Source organism: Cucumis sativus, chromosome 1 (genome assembly GCF_000004075.3).
Source record: "Cucumis sativus cultivar 9930 chromosome 1, Cucumber_9930_V3, whole genome shotgun sequence".
Classification (NCBI taxonomy): Eukaryota; Viridiplantae; Streptophyta; class Magnoliopsida; order Cucurbitales; family Cucurbitaceae; genus Cucumis; species Cucumis sativus.
Window position 1 is genome coordinate 18,911,605 of NC_026655.2, and position 14,143 is coordinate 18,925,747.

Sequence of the window (14,143 nt, forward strand, 5' to 3'; positions counted from 1 at the left end):
TTCTACAATGGCTTAAGTGATAACTTGATGAAATTACCTTTCTAGCTCTCTATTTGGTCTAAGTCTCTAAAATGATAGATTTATTGAATCAATTATTAGATGATTTTTATCCATACAATACACTAAAGGACAAGCTTGAAAGTTCATATGTGATCCATCATAAAGTATTTAAATCAAAAGGCTTGTAATACTTACTTTTGTGAAACAAGATAAGACAGTCAATTGCATATATCCATTTATTGTATGGTCTCTTTAAATGATTTTCACACTCAAATATATGTCAATCACATAAGGTTCAAAATTCAATTCAATTTTCACCTTTTTTTTTCTCATTTACAGTAACTTTACTCTGTAAAATTCATTTATTTTAATCAAAGCAATTTTAAATTATTATAAAATTAGGAACTAGCTTATTCATTTTAAATAACATAAACTATCTTAAGTAACTTTAAAATCATCTCATAAAATACAAAAAAAATGGTAAAAAGTAGAAGATTTGATCAAATATTTTTTCTATTTTTCAATTAAAAAAACAAAACACAAAATTCATTTTCCAATTGCGGAGACTTAGCAATTCAATGACATTTGTAAAAATCCAAAGCGTCCAATCAGCAAAATAGGGCCAAAGGAATGGACGGGCACGATTAGACTGCCATTTCGCCCTGCAAAAACTCCTTTTTTGATCTCGATCTTGTATTTCAGGGCTAGGGTTTGAGTTTTGGGCAAATTATTCAGAGATGGCAATGAAGCAATTCTTCTCCGAAATCAAGGGCTTGAAAGTTAAGGAGCTGCCTGCCTATGTGAAACCGATGCTCTCCATTGATGCTGCCAAGAAGGCTGTGGAGAGAAGTCTCGACAATTACAACGCCAAGTACATTCAAACTAGTTCAATTGATCCTCTCCTTCATGTCTGCTTTGGTGGTATGATCTTTTCGTACCTCGTTGCGCTTCCTGAGGAACGACGCCACCTTGAACATCAGCAACACGCCAAAGAACATGGCGGCCATTGATTGAGTTCTTTATATTTTGAGGTACGTGTTGTAATGTGGAGTATTTTTGTTATTGTTGGTTTGAGTAATTAGGATTATGTAAACCAAATCTTTCTGTATTTTTGGGTTTTGTTGGATTGACTGATTTCGGGTTCAATTCATGCATCTATTAAAATGGGTATTTGTGATCTGAAACTTTGGATTTAAAATCTGATCGCTGGAATTTGTTTCCCTTTTTCATTGTCAATTAACTTTGGGTGCTGAGATTGAATTTGTTTCCATTTAATTTTTCCCTTTCCCCCTTCATTTTCTGGGATTTGGAACTGGAAACCAAGACAATTGTTATTATTGTGTTGAATTTTGTCTACGCTGGTGCTCAAATGATCTTTCTTTCTAACTCTTTTTGTGTGTGTGATTACTGTTGGTAATACGTAATGAATACTGTTTCATGTGGAGTTTGTTAATTGTATGAGAGCATTCGGCATATGACTATCTTTAGTTCCTTATTAAGGCAATTCTTCTTATTCTGGCATAACCAGAGATCTTGAGTTTTTTTTTGTGTTTGGCTGAACGTTAACATGATTCTCAAGTGCAAAGCATGGTTTACAGCCCAAAACAATATAACATGGCCTTGGCTTTTATTGACCTCATAGGCTTGCAGCAAAGAAAGAACTTTAATTTGGCTAGTGTGGACGCTCTGGCACTTGTAGGAAAACTATCGAACACATGTTAGTGCAATAAAAGTTTTAGACATAGACAATGTAGGACCCAGACTAACATTTGTTAAACATACATCTAACACTTGTTATGTATGCTAAAGTCGACAAACATATGAAAAAAATTATAACATTTAAGAGCGAAGTACATCAAACCAATTTTGTAGGCGTATAAATATATAAACTTAATGACTTTGAATTTCTATATTTAAAAATGATATATATCTTTTTAAAATGTATGTTTTAATGAATGTATCATTTTCGTGTCCATGATGTAGTTTTTAATAAATGGTTGCTGTTGTGTTCTCTGTATTACTGTCTTGTATTTTTATTTGGCTTCCAAGGTTGCAAGCTTGACCTTTTGCTTCTTGAATCTTGGTGCCACCAAGAAGTACTTGTCATAATTAAAACGTGACATGCACTTTCACTAATTTCACTCTCTATTACTTATTCGTTAAAATAATCTTATGCATTTTTGGCGCTTGACGATGATAGAAAGAGGAAACAATACGTATGGCCATTAAATGAATGCTCTTTTATGGGACATAGAACCACTAGTGGCATCTTTTCTTTATATAAATTTAATGTTCGGTGTTTGTGGTGAATGTGAGTACCATTCATTTGAGGTCTACCCTTGCAGTTTTGAGTTTTTCTGCATCCATTAGTTCCCCACAATTAGGATATTTCATTGCTCTTTATGATTTCTTATAGTTGTAGCTGGTTGAAAGAAACATGTCTGATATGCATAATTTCCATCATTATAGACTTAAAAGATATCTTTTCTCATACCGTATTAGTATGTCCTTTCTTATCTTTTATTTTTTTCTGGAAACTGCTAAGGCTATTTTATTTCCTAAGATCAAACTCATAAAATTTCCCGCTTTTTGTTGCTCTGGCTTTTTGTTCCTTTTTTATATGTTGAGATCAGTTGTCTTTTGTGCTTTGGCTGCTTTCAAGGCTTAGTGGGGATGTTATAGTAGAGTGATTGAAAGAGTTATCGAGTCTATTTTATTTCCTAAGAATGAAGTTTGTTGCTTTCTATTGCTCTGCTATTTTGTTCCCTCTATCTGATGAGATCAGTTGTCTTTTGTGCTTTGGCTTCTTGAAGGCACAGCGGGGAGGCGAGAGTAGAGTGATTGAAAGTGTACAATAACAAGTATTTAAATGAAGGGATATTTATTTTGGGGACAAAGTACCCGTGATAGGAGTCCTAGAATTGCTACCTTTGCCAGAATTTAAGCCTCCTGTACACAATGACAGCAGATCAATGAATAATCTATTGATATACGAGTCTGGAATTGTAGTGACCAATCCTCTCCAAAATACAATAAATCTTGTAAGGGATACAAAATCATAATAGAAAGTGAATTTAAACAACAAAACATAATAGAAATATGAGAGTCGTATAAAAGTATTTTAATTAAGATAAGTATCTTGAGTAGTATATCCGACAAAGCGTTTAGAAAGAGAACACCATGAAGAAACCTTCAGACAAGAAAGAACCAAACTGATCATCCTAAGAAAATGAACAACCCTCTAAAATTCCATTCGAACCACAGCTCAGATGATAAATCCTTTACTGCTTTGGGCCATATAAAGACTTGACTTTTAAGGTATTAATAGTCTGTGCAGGCTTTTAAAACTTGCTTATAATCGTGTGATTGTAAATTTAAACTCACGTCTCTTTCAATGCTGGAGACTTGGATTTAGTCTCAATTATGTTCATAAACTCAACTCCCTTTTTCATACGTTTTTGTTTTTTCTGCAGGGTGAAGGTGCCTCAAAGATGTTTCTGGTCAATAATTTGTTTCCTGAATGTTTTTGTATCTTAGTCTTACTGGCTGAAACTTGCAATTCTTTTCTTTTATACATGGTGCCAGAGGAAATAAACGTACTTTTCTGTGATTTCTAATCATATATTGGTAACCATTCTTGAGTCGCAGCACATGTTCATGGCTGATTTCTTTACTTTATTGCACATTATCCTTCCCCATACTTGTTTCTCTAGTTAGTTCTTTGCCAATGGCCTATAATACTATTGCTGCAGACTTTAGATGCAAATTGATTCTTTCATTTCCTCAAGTCGTTAGTAGTAATCTCTAGGATTACAGTGATGAATTTAATTTGAATACTCACTAGTTTTTTGTGATAAAAAGGATGTTGGAGTGATTCTAAATATAACAAAAGTGATTTTTACCGTTTTAAAATAATTTTTAATGATATACCACCTTGTGGAGTGCATCTGTTCTTGGTGTTTAGAATTCTTTTCGGACTGAACTCTAAATCATCTGATGTGAATGAATGGTTATTGGGGAATGAGAGAGTTGGTAAAATAATGGAATTTCAAATCGTTCTCTTATTAATAATCGAAATTTACATAGATACTATTTCAAATGACTATATGACTTAAGTATTTGAAAAACAGGAATTATAAAACATAGTTCAATTGCTATGTACATTCTGATACTTAGCATATTGTTAAAAAAAACAATCTATGATTAAGAAGATGAAAGTATAGAACACCTTCCCCTTTCATTCTAAAGTACGAAAACTTTTTTTTTCTTCTGAGAACGTCTAGCTCATATTGGCAAAACTTTACTATAATTAAACCCTCATTGATTCTCGACTAAAATTGTCAGTGGTTTATTCATAAATTTTTCCACAGACAAAAAAAAGGAAAACTATTGTTTTATACAGTTGAAATCAATGGAAACTGGTAATCATCTTGATTCTAATAATGGTAAAATGAGTGATGTAGTTTCCCTTTTGAGTTCTAGATTTCCATCAGCTTACATGTGAAAAACAAGTTTATATATTTTCAACTTCAAATTTATCTAATATTAGTATATTTATTTATCTCTATTTATTTTGAATGTGTAAATTTTCGATCCAGTTTTTGAAAAAAAAGAACATGAAATGACTTATTGGTGACGTTAAATTCAAATGAAATTACTATAATATACACGTGCACACAAAAAAGAATCAAAGTATAGCTTCAAAGTTGTGCACACATAAAAGAATCAGAGTATAGCTTCGAAGTTGCCTACCTGATATGTCGCGTCCAATAATATGAAAATATAATATCATAACCATTTCATTTATTTCCTTAAACAAAACTGAATTATTTGTCATTTAGAATATTTAAATACGTTTAAGCAGTTAATTTAAATTTAATATCAATTCATAAGGTGAAAGCCAAATGTATATATATACACTGCCAAAAAGTGTTGTATTAGAAGTAGAGTATGTTAAAAGGGCAGAAACAAGTCTTGTTGAGTTGCACCCAAGGCCAAAATTTATCTCAACTTGCTTTCATTTTATCATAATAACAATTATGATTATGATTGGAACAATTTAAACCCAAGTTCATCAAATAATTAGCACAATTTCTCTTTCAAGATTACCTCAAATTCAACCTGGAATTCCCACACGGAGTTTGAATAATCCCTTTATTTAGTATTTCGCAATCATTTTTATTTCCACAAATATCTGAATCAATCAATCAGTCATTCTCAAAAGTTATTGGAATATCAGATCCATTTTAGTTCGAATCGTTTCATCACACCTATGGGCATCATTTGATGATCCATAAATGAAAGGGTTTCAGTTTGATTCTCTAGAAATCTAGAGCATTGCAATCGTTTATGGTATGTTTATTGTTTTGATTGGGACAGAGTTTCCAAGATTAGAGATCGCAGAAGCAGAGGCTGAGCACATAGAGCGGTGACCATTGCTATGATATCTCTTTAGGAGAAAGAACTTGTGGCGGCTACTGATAAATGTAGTATTCAAAACCCAGATTCTTGATTCAGTATGAGAAGCATCTTCTTACTTGTCATTTCCTCTTTTGATTTTACTTTCCTTCCGTCTGCTGCTGAAAATTATGGCTGTGGTTGTTAGATCATTCAATTTGAAGAACCCCTTCGTTTTCGCCATTCTTCCCAAGGTACCCTTCTTTCATTGTTTCATCATATTCCATAATGTGATTTTCGATTTCTAGTCATGTTCTTGGGGGGTTTATGTGTGTGTGGATTTATTGGGGATTTTGGCCAAACTAGCGTTTGGGTATTTGTGGAATTGGTCTGTTACGGATCACAAGAGCTTGATCTTTTGGAGAGTTTTGAACGGACTGTCGTTAGTGATATTGATGAACGATGATCACTGATGATAGATTTTTTAAACAAGTTACTCTATGTTCCCTAATGTATTTTGAAGAATTAAATTTCTGTCGTGGGAATCTATGTAGTTCTTCTTTGTCTACAAGAACTCATTACCTTACCTCACGTTGGTTGATAATATGACATTTTCGGTGAAAATGTGTGAGGAAATTTCGTTCAGGTTTTATGAATTTGTGTTCTGTCACCATATCTCACTACGTGGGGATTTTTGTTACGGGGATTGACTATAATGTGTGAATTTGTTGGGGATTTAGGCCTAACAAGCTTCTGTTGACTGTTGAGTTCGCTTATATTAAGTATAACAGGTGGCTTAGGTTTCTTTTCATGGTTGGCCATTACCCCTTTTGGTGATTATCGATGATAATTTCTTTTGACAAGTTGCTCTATTTGACCTAATATACTTGGAAGTATTGATTTTCTAATGCAGAGATTGCTGTAATCTTTCTTCAAGAACTTACTGCCTTAACTCATGTTGGTTGTTATTTGATAGTATGTCATTTTCAAATTGCACAGGGAAACTTGATTTCGGATTTTGCTTAGAGTGAGTTGTTATTTATGTTCCATTTTGCAACATACATGAAACTCTCTTGCATGATTAATTGCACAGACTTGTGCACTCCTGAAGTCCATGGACTTGGATTTTGAATGGTTTTGAGTAGGATTTGCAGTAAATGAAGGAAAGAAGAAAATGGTCTTCAAATCAGCTGCTTTTGAGTTTTTCATATCTGGGACTGTACTAAAATTCTTTCAAAATTAGTTCCTTGAATTTGATTTCAAAACTATGTCAAGAGTATCATATCATTTTTTTCAAAATTAAACCAACTTTGTGATGTGGAAAATTTGTTAGTTGTTTCTTTCATTGGAGAAGACTGTCGTTATAGGCCAGCTGAATTGGCCTCTTCTGTTCAGAAGGTATACTGCAAGGTGGTCAAGACATCAGTACACTTTATTCTATCTTCTATATGAGCTCCAGAAGTTTTATATCTTTCAGTTTTTCTAGTTGAGACTGGCTATAAATTTAGGTAGATTGACAATCCATTCTGTTTATGTTTTAAGCCATTATTATTTATTATGTGCTTATAAAGCATCCACATACTAGTCAGTACTAATAAGTTGCCTGTGAATGGTGGATAGCTTTCTCCTCTTCAGATCCTTTTCAGAGGAATGGTAATGGTAGTTTTCTATAATATGGATTGGTTTGGCATTGAACGAAGAAGAAGAGGGCATCTGCTGTTGGATTAGTCTTATCACAAAGAAGCATTTTTATTTATTTTCTTTTACAAATAAAACTGTACGTGTGCATTGGGGACGGGCTGTACTTCCTCTCTTTTATTAATTCTCCACGCTATGCTGTGAAGATTAACATGTTCCATAATTCCATGTGTAGGTACACGTGAAGTAAAATTACTGGTTCTTTTGTGCAAACTCTCTATGAGAATGCATTGGAGATCAATATGAGAGGTGCTGGAAAGAGATTGATGGAGGAATCTGAAAAATGTTCTCACTCCAAGCTGGAATCTGGATCAGAGTTGATCTTTTCTCTGAAGTTGACAAGGTGTAGCAAAATATCCCATTCCAAGCAGAAAAAATCAAGAATGAAATCACATTCACAGGCGATTTGTTCAACATTCAAGAGGAGACCTCTCCCTAAATCTTTGAGTAAGGGGAATAAAAATGTGACAATTAGACAACTTGCTGGTAAAAAATTTTTGCTAAAAAAACTTGATACAAAACCGTCCAAGGAGTTACTCTTGTCAAAGCTTCAAGGTGAAAAATCTCTGTCATCAACTAATACGAAAGGGAATGCAGAAAAGGTTGAGCCGGTGGTCAAGATAAACCAACAAAGGAAGAGGAAGAAGAACAAAGGAAAAAAGGAAAAAGTGGAGTTAGATGAAGCTTCTCGCCTACAGAGGAGAACAAGATACCTTATCATTAAAATGAAGCTAGAGCAAAACCTTATTGATGCTTACTCTGGAGAAGGTTGGAAAGGCCAGAGGTAAAAAGTATTATTTCAACATCTCACTGTATTCAATTAAGTTATGTGTTCATTTTCTTATCTTTATAATGATAGATCTGATGTTTCTTCACCTCTTGTAACAAAGTATGGGAGAAGGTATAATGTGAGTTTGATGAGAGAGAATCTCTCTGAAAGAGATAGAGAGAAAGCAAAAAAAGAAACAAGGATCGTGCAGGTTCAGAATTGATGAAATGTGGAATTAATAGGAGCAGCCTATATTCATTAGCTTTCAATGTTTAATTTCTCCCTCTGTAATAGGATGCCATCCGCTTCTAAAAGAAATGGCTAGACAATGAAAATTTCAACAAAGACCAAGGAGATTTTATACATTTCCAAGCCAGCAGCATGGAAACTTGCAAAAGTTAAATCCTTGCTGAAATAAAAATGATGTATAAATGCAAACATTCTTACTACAAATGATCCACGAGCTATATTTAGCCTAAGTTCCAAAAATTTAGATATCTTTTATATATCTATCTTCCAAAGTCTTCTGTTTCATACATTCCAAATTTCCCGTAAACTAGCACATACAAATAGAAAATTTCCCTTGAAACCTAAGAGAAACACCAGATCCTATTCCTCAAAAAACGGACTTTGACACAGTTGATCTAGGTACACGTTACCCATCCTTAGTTGGATAGCCCTGCCAAAACCAAAACTATTGACAGAGATCTAATTTGTTGTTTCATAACAGGACAAACCAATCTGAGAATCATAGTAGGCTGTGTTGCACACTTGTTAGATATGTAACTTTTTAAAAAAATGGAAAAAAAAAATCTATTTTGAACTGAGAATTTCATGCAAATGACATTTCTGCTGAAGAAAAATGGAGAAGTGAAGCCATTTTTTTAATCTTTTCCGTTGAATACAGAATGTAATGATATGAAACTACTATTCTGTTAACCCAGGAACCCCTTACAGCAGCCTCAAAGAATTACAATGGTGTGATATACTCCCCATTTCTTTTGTTTTATATTATTCCATGAAGAAAATTTTTTAAAATTCAAATGATAAAGTTCTTTTAGAAGCTGAAACCTTTGTGTTGAAAGTAGAAATGATCTGACCTTTTGTTGTTATGTGGGTTTCTCTCCCACATAACTATTTACTACAGTCGAGAAAAAATTAGGCCAGAAAAGGAACTTCAGAGAGCCATGAAGCAGATATTAAAGTGCAAACTTGGAATCCGTGATGCTATTCGCCAGCTGGATTTGCTTGGTTCAGTAGGATGCATTGAAGACTCTGTTATTGGTCCTGATGGATCTGTCTACCACGAGCATGTAAATAATGCAGTTAAAAGTATTCTGCGTTGAGCATTACATGTGTTGGTTCTTTTTCGAATCAGATTAATTAGAGAACTATATTATCATTGTGATTTGTTCCAGGTGGACTACGGTTCATGCCTGAAGTTTTTATTATTTTAGTCATTAAAGAAAGGAGATAGATAAATTCATGCCATGAGGCATATTCATTGGGTTGCATGGATGATAGTCTGGAAGTAATGAACCACTGTTTTCTCTTGAACATTTTAAACCTTTCAATTAACTTTTAGATTTGGAATATTGGTTGATGCCTTTTATCTAGTACCTTCTGCTTTGTTCTTTGACTGTGAGAAATGTGAATTGTGAGGGAAAGTTTGAACCATGGTTGGTTTAAAGGACCAAGTACTGTGGCATTTATTTTCTTACAATGAATTGATTATACATAGCCAGTAAAAGTTAGGATGCTATAATCTTGTATCTCAAATTCTACTGCATTAAAATCTGTTTTCTGTTCTCTAGATATTCTGTGCAAAATGTAAACTACGTGAAGCTTTCCCAGACAATGACATTATACTTTGTGATGGGACATGCAACTGTGCTTTTCACCAAAAATGTCTGGATCCACCATTAGACACGAAAAGTAGTAAGTTGACACCCCGTATTTTTCTCCTGAATTTGCGAACTGGGGTTTGATCTGGTAGCTTGACATTGATTCCTGAAATTATATGTAGTTCCTCCAGGAGATCAGGGTTGGTTTTGCAAATTTTGTGAGTGCAAGATGGAAATATTGGAAGGAATGAATGCACATCTTGGTACTCGATTCTCATTGAACATTGGTTGGGAGGTTAGTTTCTTTGAAGATCCTCCAACTCAATTTCCATCTTTGTTTAAATGATAATTTTTCCTTCACATAATTTGTGATATATGTATCAAAGCCAATATAATTGTAATCATAAAATTCTAACCCTTCACCGAATAGGACATTTTCAAAGAAGAAGCTGCTTTCCCAGATGGTGGGAATGCGTTGCTTAATCATGAGGAAGATTGGCCCTCAGATGATTCGGAAGATGATGACTATGATCCAGATAAGAAAGAGAATTGCCATGACAACGCAAGTGAGGAAGAAAATGACAAGGAGGTTTTGGAGGAGTCCAGTAGTTCAACCAGCTTGAGTTGGTCTTTAGATGGCGAGGATTTAGTTTCCGGAAACGGTATTGGATGTGAAGATCACTTTGGTGCTGGTACCAGCATAGTTTCTGATGGATCCAATGAAGAGGGCATCACATGCGGCCGACGGCAGCGACATGCTGTTGATTATAAAAAGTTATATGATGTAAGTTTATCAGCATTCTATTTCTTCCAAGCTTAGGAAGTAATATTCTCAAGCTGCCTGGCTACTGAAATTGAACATTTTGATTGAGCTTACCTGTTAATCAATTATAAAGGCGGAAGAAAAATGTGGTAGTTGGATTGCATGAAGTTTGAGCCTGGGTGTACTAGAAAATTTTAAATCATAATCTTTATATATATACTTCAAGTCATAGGTCCAGTGCTGGTAAATTTCTCCTGTCAATATTATGATTTCTTGGTAGTTTTCTTTTTGGTTAGGAATCAAGAGAGAATTGTTGATCAAAATAATTTTTATTATATTTTATTTTAGGAATAATTCTGTAAAGCGTTCTATGAGTGGCAAGGCACCACTGTTATCAATGAAGGGTTACAATGGAGGATGCATTGCCTCCATTTTCTTTTGAAGTTTCCTTTTAAGAACCACAGGAAAATTATTAGTTTGTGTAGCATAATATCACATAGAATCTTCTAGAATCGATTTTAAGGACATCTTGTAAATATCTGTAGTTGACATTGCAAGTCTTCCTTTCAGGAAATGTTTGGAAAGGATACTCCAGCACACGAACAAGAAGTGAGTGAAGATGAAGACTGGGGACCTGCAAAAAGAAGACGGAGAGAAAAGGAATGTGATGCTGCAAGTACTCTCATGTCCCTCTGTGAAAGCGAAAAAAAGAGTCAAGACATTGACATGGAAGCAGAGAAAAAACTTCTCAATTCTCACGGTAGATCATTTTTCAGAATCCCACGTCATGCAGTTGAGGTACAGATTTAATCATCCAATGTGTATAGTTTTTCATTTAAAGTTTATAGATGCACTTCTTCCAAATTAACATGTTAGCCACTTTGTGAACCTTACCAGAAACTTCGCAAAGTGTTTGCTGATAATGAACTTCCCTCTAGAGACGTCAAGGAAAACCTTTCAAAAGAATTGGGTCTTGATGCTGAAAAGGTAACAACAATCATCTAAGTTATCAAATGCTGGAAATTGTGTTTTTCTTTTAAGAGTTATATTAAACAGATTACTTAATGCTAATTTAAATCCAGTTGAAAGCATTGGTGAGCAAATAAAAGTTAGCCAATAGATATGTCCTATGCGCACCTTCTCTTTATAGGATTACATTCTATCCTGACGGTTAAATAATTGTATAATTGTTTTATGCAAATTGCATCTTCTAGATGTGACTTGATTTCCCTAGAGAATCAGTTGATTGGTTTACGTTGTCATCTACAACTCTTTTCTATTCGTTACATGTTCATTTATAATTTAATTTTGTCATCAAGTATGTATCTTGTTTTTCAGGTCAGCAAATGGTTCAAGAATGCACGATATTCTGCACTAAGAACTAGAAAGGTGAAATTGATGTCCTTGTGACTGTCAGTTCTTTTCCTCCTTTCTGTGATTTCCGACATCTTGTAAAAATTTAGCAATCCTGTTCTTCTCACAGGATTATTTGTCCGTAGATGAAGACTGCGTTTGATCCCTTTAGAAGCAGTTCTTTAAACTTGACCAAATAATAGAAAGATAGAAATAGAGGGCTTTTTATCTTTTACCAGTTTTGTGCCTGAAGAAGACCCTGACTCTGATTTTCACATAATTCTTCTTTACATAACAGGCGGAGGGAGCAACACAACCCCATAGTTCTCATAAGACTTCCAATGAGCTCAGATTAGCAGATTCAAAGGAAATGTCTAAGAATCTTCTTTCATTAGAGAACGCACCAATTAAAGAACTGCAGCTGAAGTTGCACGGAAGTCATAGCAAGAAAAAGCAGCACAGAAAATCATCACATGTATCTTCCAACTATAACAAGGTATCGTTTTCTCATAACAACAATAAATCCAGTATTGTCTAATGCTTGACAAAATATAAACGAAGGAAAAATAGCATCGAGGGGAACTCCAATTCAGGTGTGTTAGAAGGTTCTTTTGTTTTTTGTTTTTTTTCTTTTCCAAAAAGAAAATGCGTTGAAAAAAGCTTAAAATATGAGGCTGATTCTTGTCTGAAAATTTGTTTGGAAGGACATTGCTTTCCTTTGCTTCATTACTTAGCTTTTCATTTTAAAGGCATTCATATAATAGAACAGAACTGTTGTGGTTTTTTATTAGATATGAAACATCAAAATATGTTGGTTTCAGAAAGCAGTTTGCAATGACTAAGAAACCATGTCTGGAATTAGGAATAGAACTGTTTCTGCGAACCTTTCTGTAACACAACTATATGAGTTTTCGTATTTTCATAAATTGCATTGGAAGCAAGAACCCCTGATTTGATTATCGTCTAGTAATCATACCCCCTGTCTACTATGCTGTTATTATTATCTTTTTTTTGTGCATGTTTAAAAAGTAATCATGGCTTGGAATTCTCAAAATGAACATAGAGCTGATATATGATGCATGTCATATAATATGACAAAATAATCTGATAAACCTCACTGTATACGGGATTTAGGCTCATTCAATATAGTAAGTATACCAAAAAGATTGGCCTATGTCGAGCTTAGATATCCTAACTCTTCATGTCAAGCTTTTCCAAGTTAGAAACTGACTCATTGTATTTAACTTGGGTATGATTAATTTGCTTCATCCAGGATGCTTTTGATTTTGGTGATGATATAAGCTTGAAGAATCTCCTAAAGAAAAGAAAAACAAAGGTAAAGAAGAGGGTAAACTTTGTAGCGAGAGGTGAAGGTCAAGCAGCAGAATTGGAGATGGAGAGATTGTGTAAAATTAAGGGTAGATTAGAGACAATGAAGCAGAAATTACTTAGACTATCGAAAAGGAAGGATGATGGGATTTTAGATAGGTCACACATGATTGAACAGTCTATTGTATATGTTCCTGTGGCAGTGTTAAAGGAAAAGGTTTGATCTTGTACAGTTTACTTTGATTTTTCTACCCCATTTTCAAAGGTGGGGTCTTATGATATAATCTTAAATACCTGAATTTTGTTTTTAAACTTTCAATCAGATGCTTCAAGTTCCAATATTGCATATTAAGGAAATATTCTCTTAAAACATTTCTTCTGTTAGACTTTTTTTTTTTTTACTCTAATCAATGATAGCTGAATGGGTGAGTGATCTTTTTTACTCGAAAAATTAGAAGAAAATAGGTGAATGATGAATAATAGCACTTGGAAATTCATTTTAGAGGCTCCAAATATATACATTCTACCAAAAGCTTTTGTTGGCGTATAAAAGTTTGATGAAAATTTTCCTTTTCCTTTTGTGGTTACTATCATACAAGAGTTTGAAAAATTTACTTTTCAAGACTTGAAAGATGGCAAGATAGACCTATTTGCACTTGAAAAGTCCATCCAGATCACTCATGTTTTTCATCCAAAACATTATAATTTATAACTTTTGTAATGGAAAAAAATTATTTCAGTTGTCGGAAATCAGAAGTGCATTAATTACTAGATATATACTCCATATTTTTTCGCATTTTCTTTTTGTTTTCATTTAGTTTTATGTGGGGAAACATAACAATTCATTATTAGACTATAAAAGAAAATTTGAAATTTGCAGCTATTAATTGGTAATGTATATGCCATTCACACCATCAATAAATACAACCAAAATATTAATCCTTCAAGCAACGTTTTATTAGTTTGTAATCACATAATCAATCTCAATAA

At 33.7% G+C, this 14,143-nt stretch overlaps 2 protein-coding genes across 4 annotated transcripts; both read left to right on the top strand.

The window, feature by feature from the left end:
* Window positions 1-668: 668 nt before the first annotated feature.
* On the top strand, window positions 669-3,766 carry LOC101202935. Its single transcript, XM_004146286.2, has 2 exons — window positions 669-1,031; window positions 3,474-3,766. Exon 1 carries the CDS (start codon window positions 738-740, stop codon window positions 1,008-1,010), a length of 273 nt encoding a protein of 90 aa, XP_004146334.1. The 5' UTR covers window positions 669-737; the 3' UTR covers window positions 1,011-1,031; window positions 3,474-3,766.
* Window positions 3,767-4,969: 1,203 nt separating this feature from the next.
* On the top strand, window positions 4,970-13,523 carry LOC101212164 (pathogenesis-related homeodomain protein). Of its 3 annotated transcripts, none has more exons than XM_031887609.1 (12): window positions 4,970-5,651; window positions 7,018-7,174; window positions 7,271-7,879; window positions 9,012-9,177; window positions 9,679-9,802; window positions 9,891-10,003; window positions 10,139-10,492; window positions 11,042-11,269; window positions 11,369-11,458; window positions 11,810-11,860; window positions 12,123-12,320; window positions 13,098-13,523. In XM_031887609.1, the coding sequence occupies exons 3-12, from the start codon at window positions 7,338-7,340 to the stop codon at window positions 13,374-13,376; spliced, it is 2,145 nt and encodes a 714-aa protein (XP_031743469.1). In that variant the 5' UTR covers window positions 4,970-5,651; window positions 7,018-7,174; window positions 7,271-7,337; the 3' UTR covers window positions 13,377-13,523. The 3 variants fall into 3 exon arrangements, with proteins under 3 accessions (XP_031743469.1, XP_031743474.1, XP_004146371.1); XM_031887614.1 differs by lacking the exon at window positions 7,018-7,174 and having other exon boundaries at window positions 4,970-5,516; window positions 5,606-5,651; XM_004146323.3 differs by lacking the exon at window positions 7,018-7,174 and having other exon boundaries at window positions 4,971-5,651.
* The last annotated feature ends 620 nt before the right edge of the window (window positions 13,524-14,143 follow it).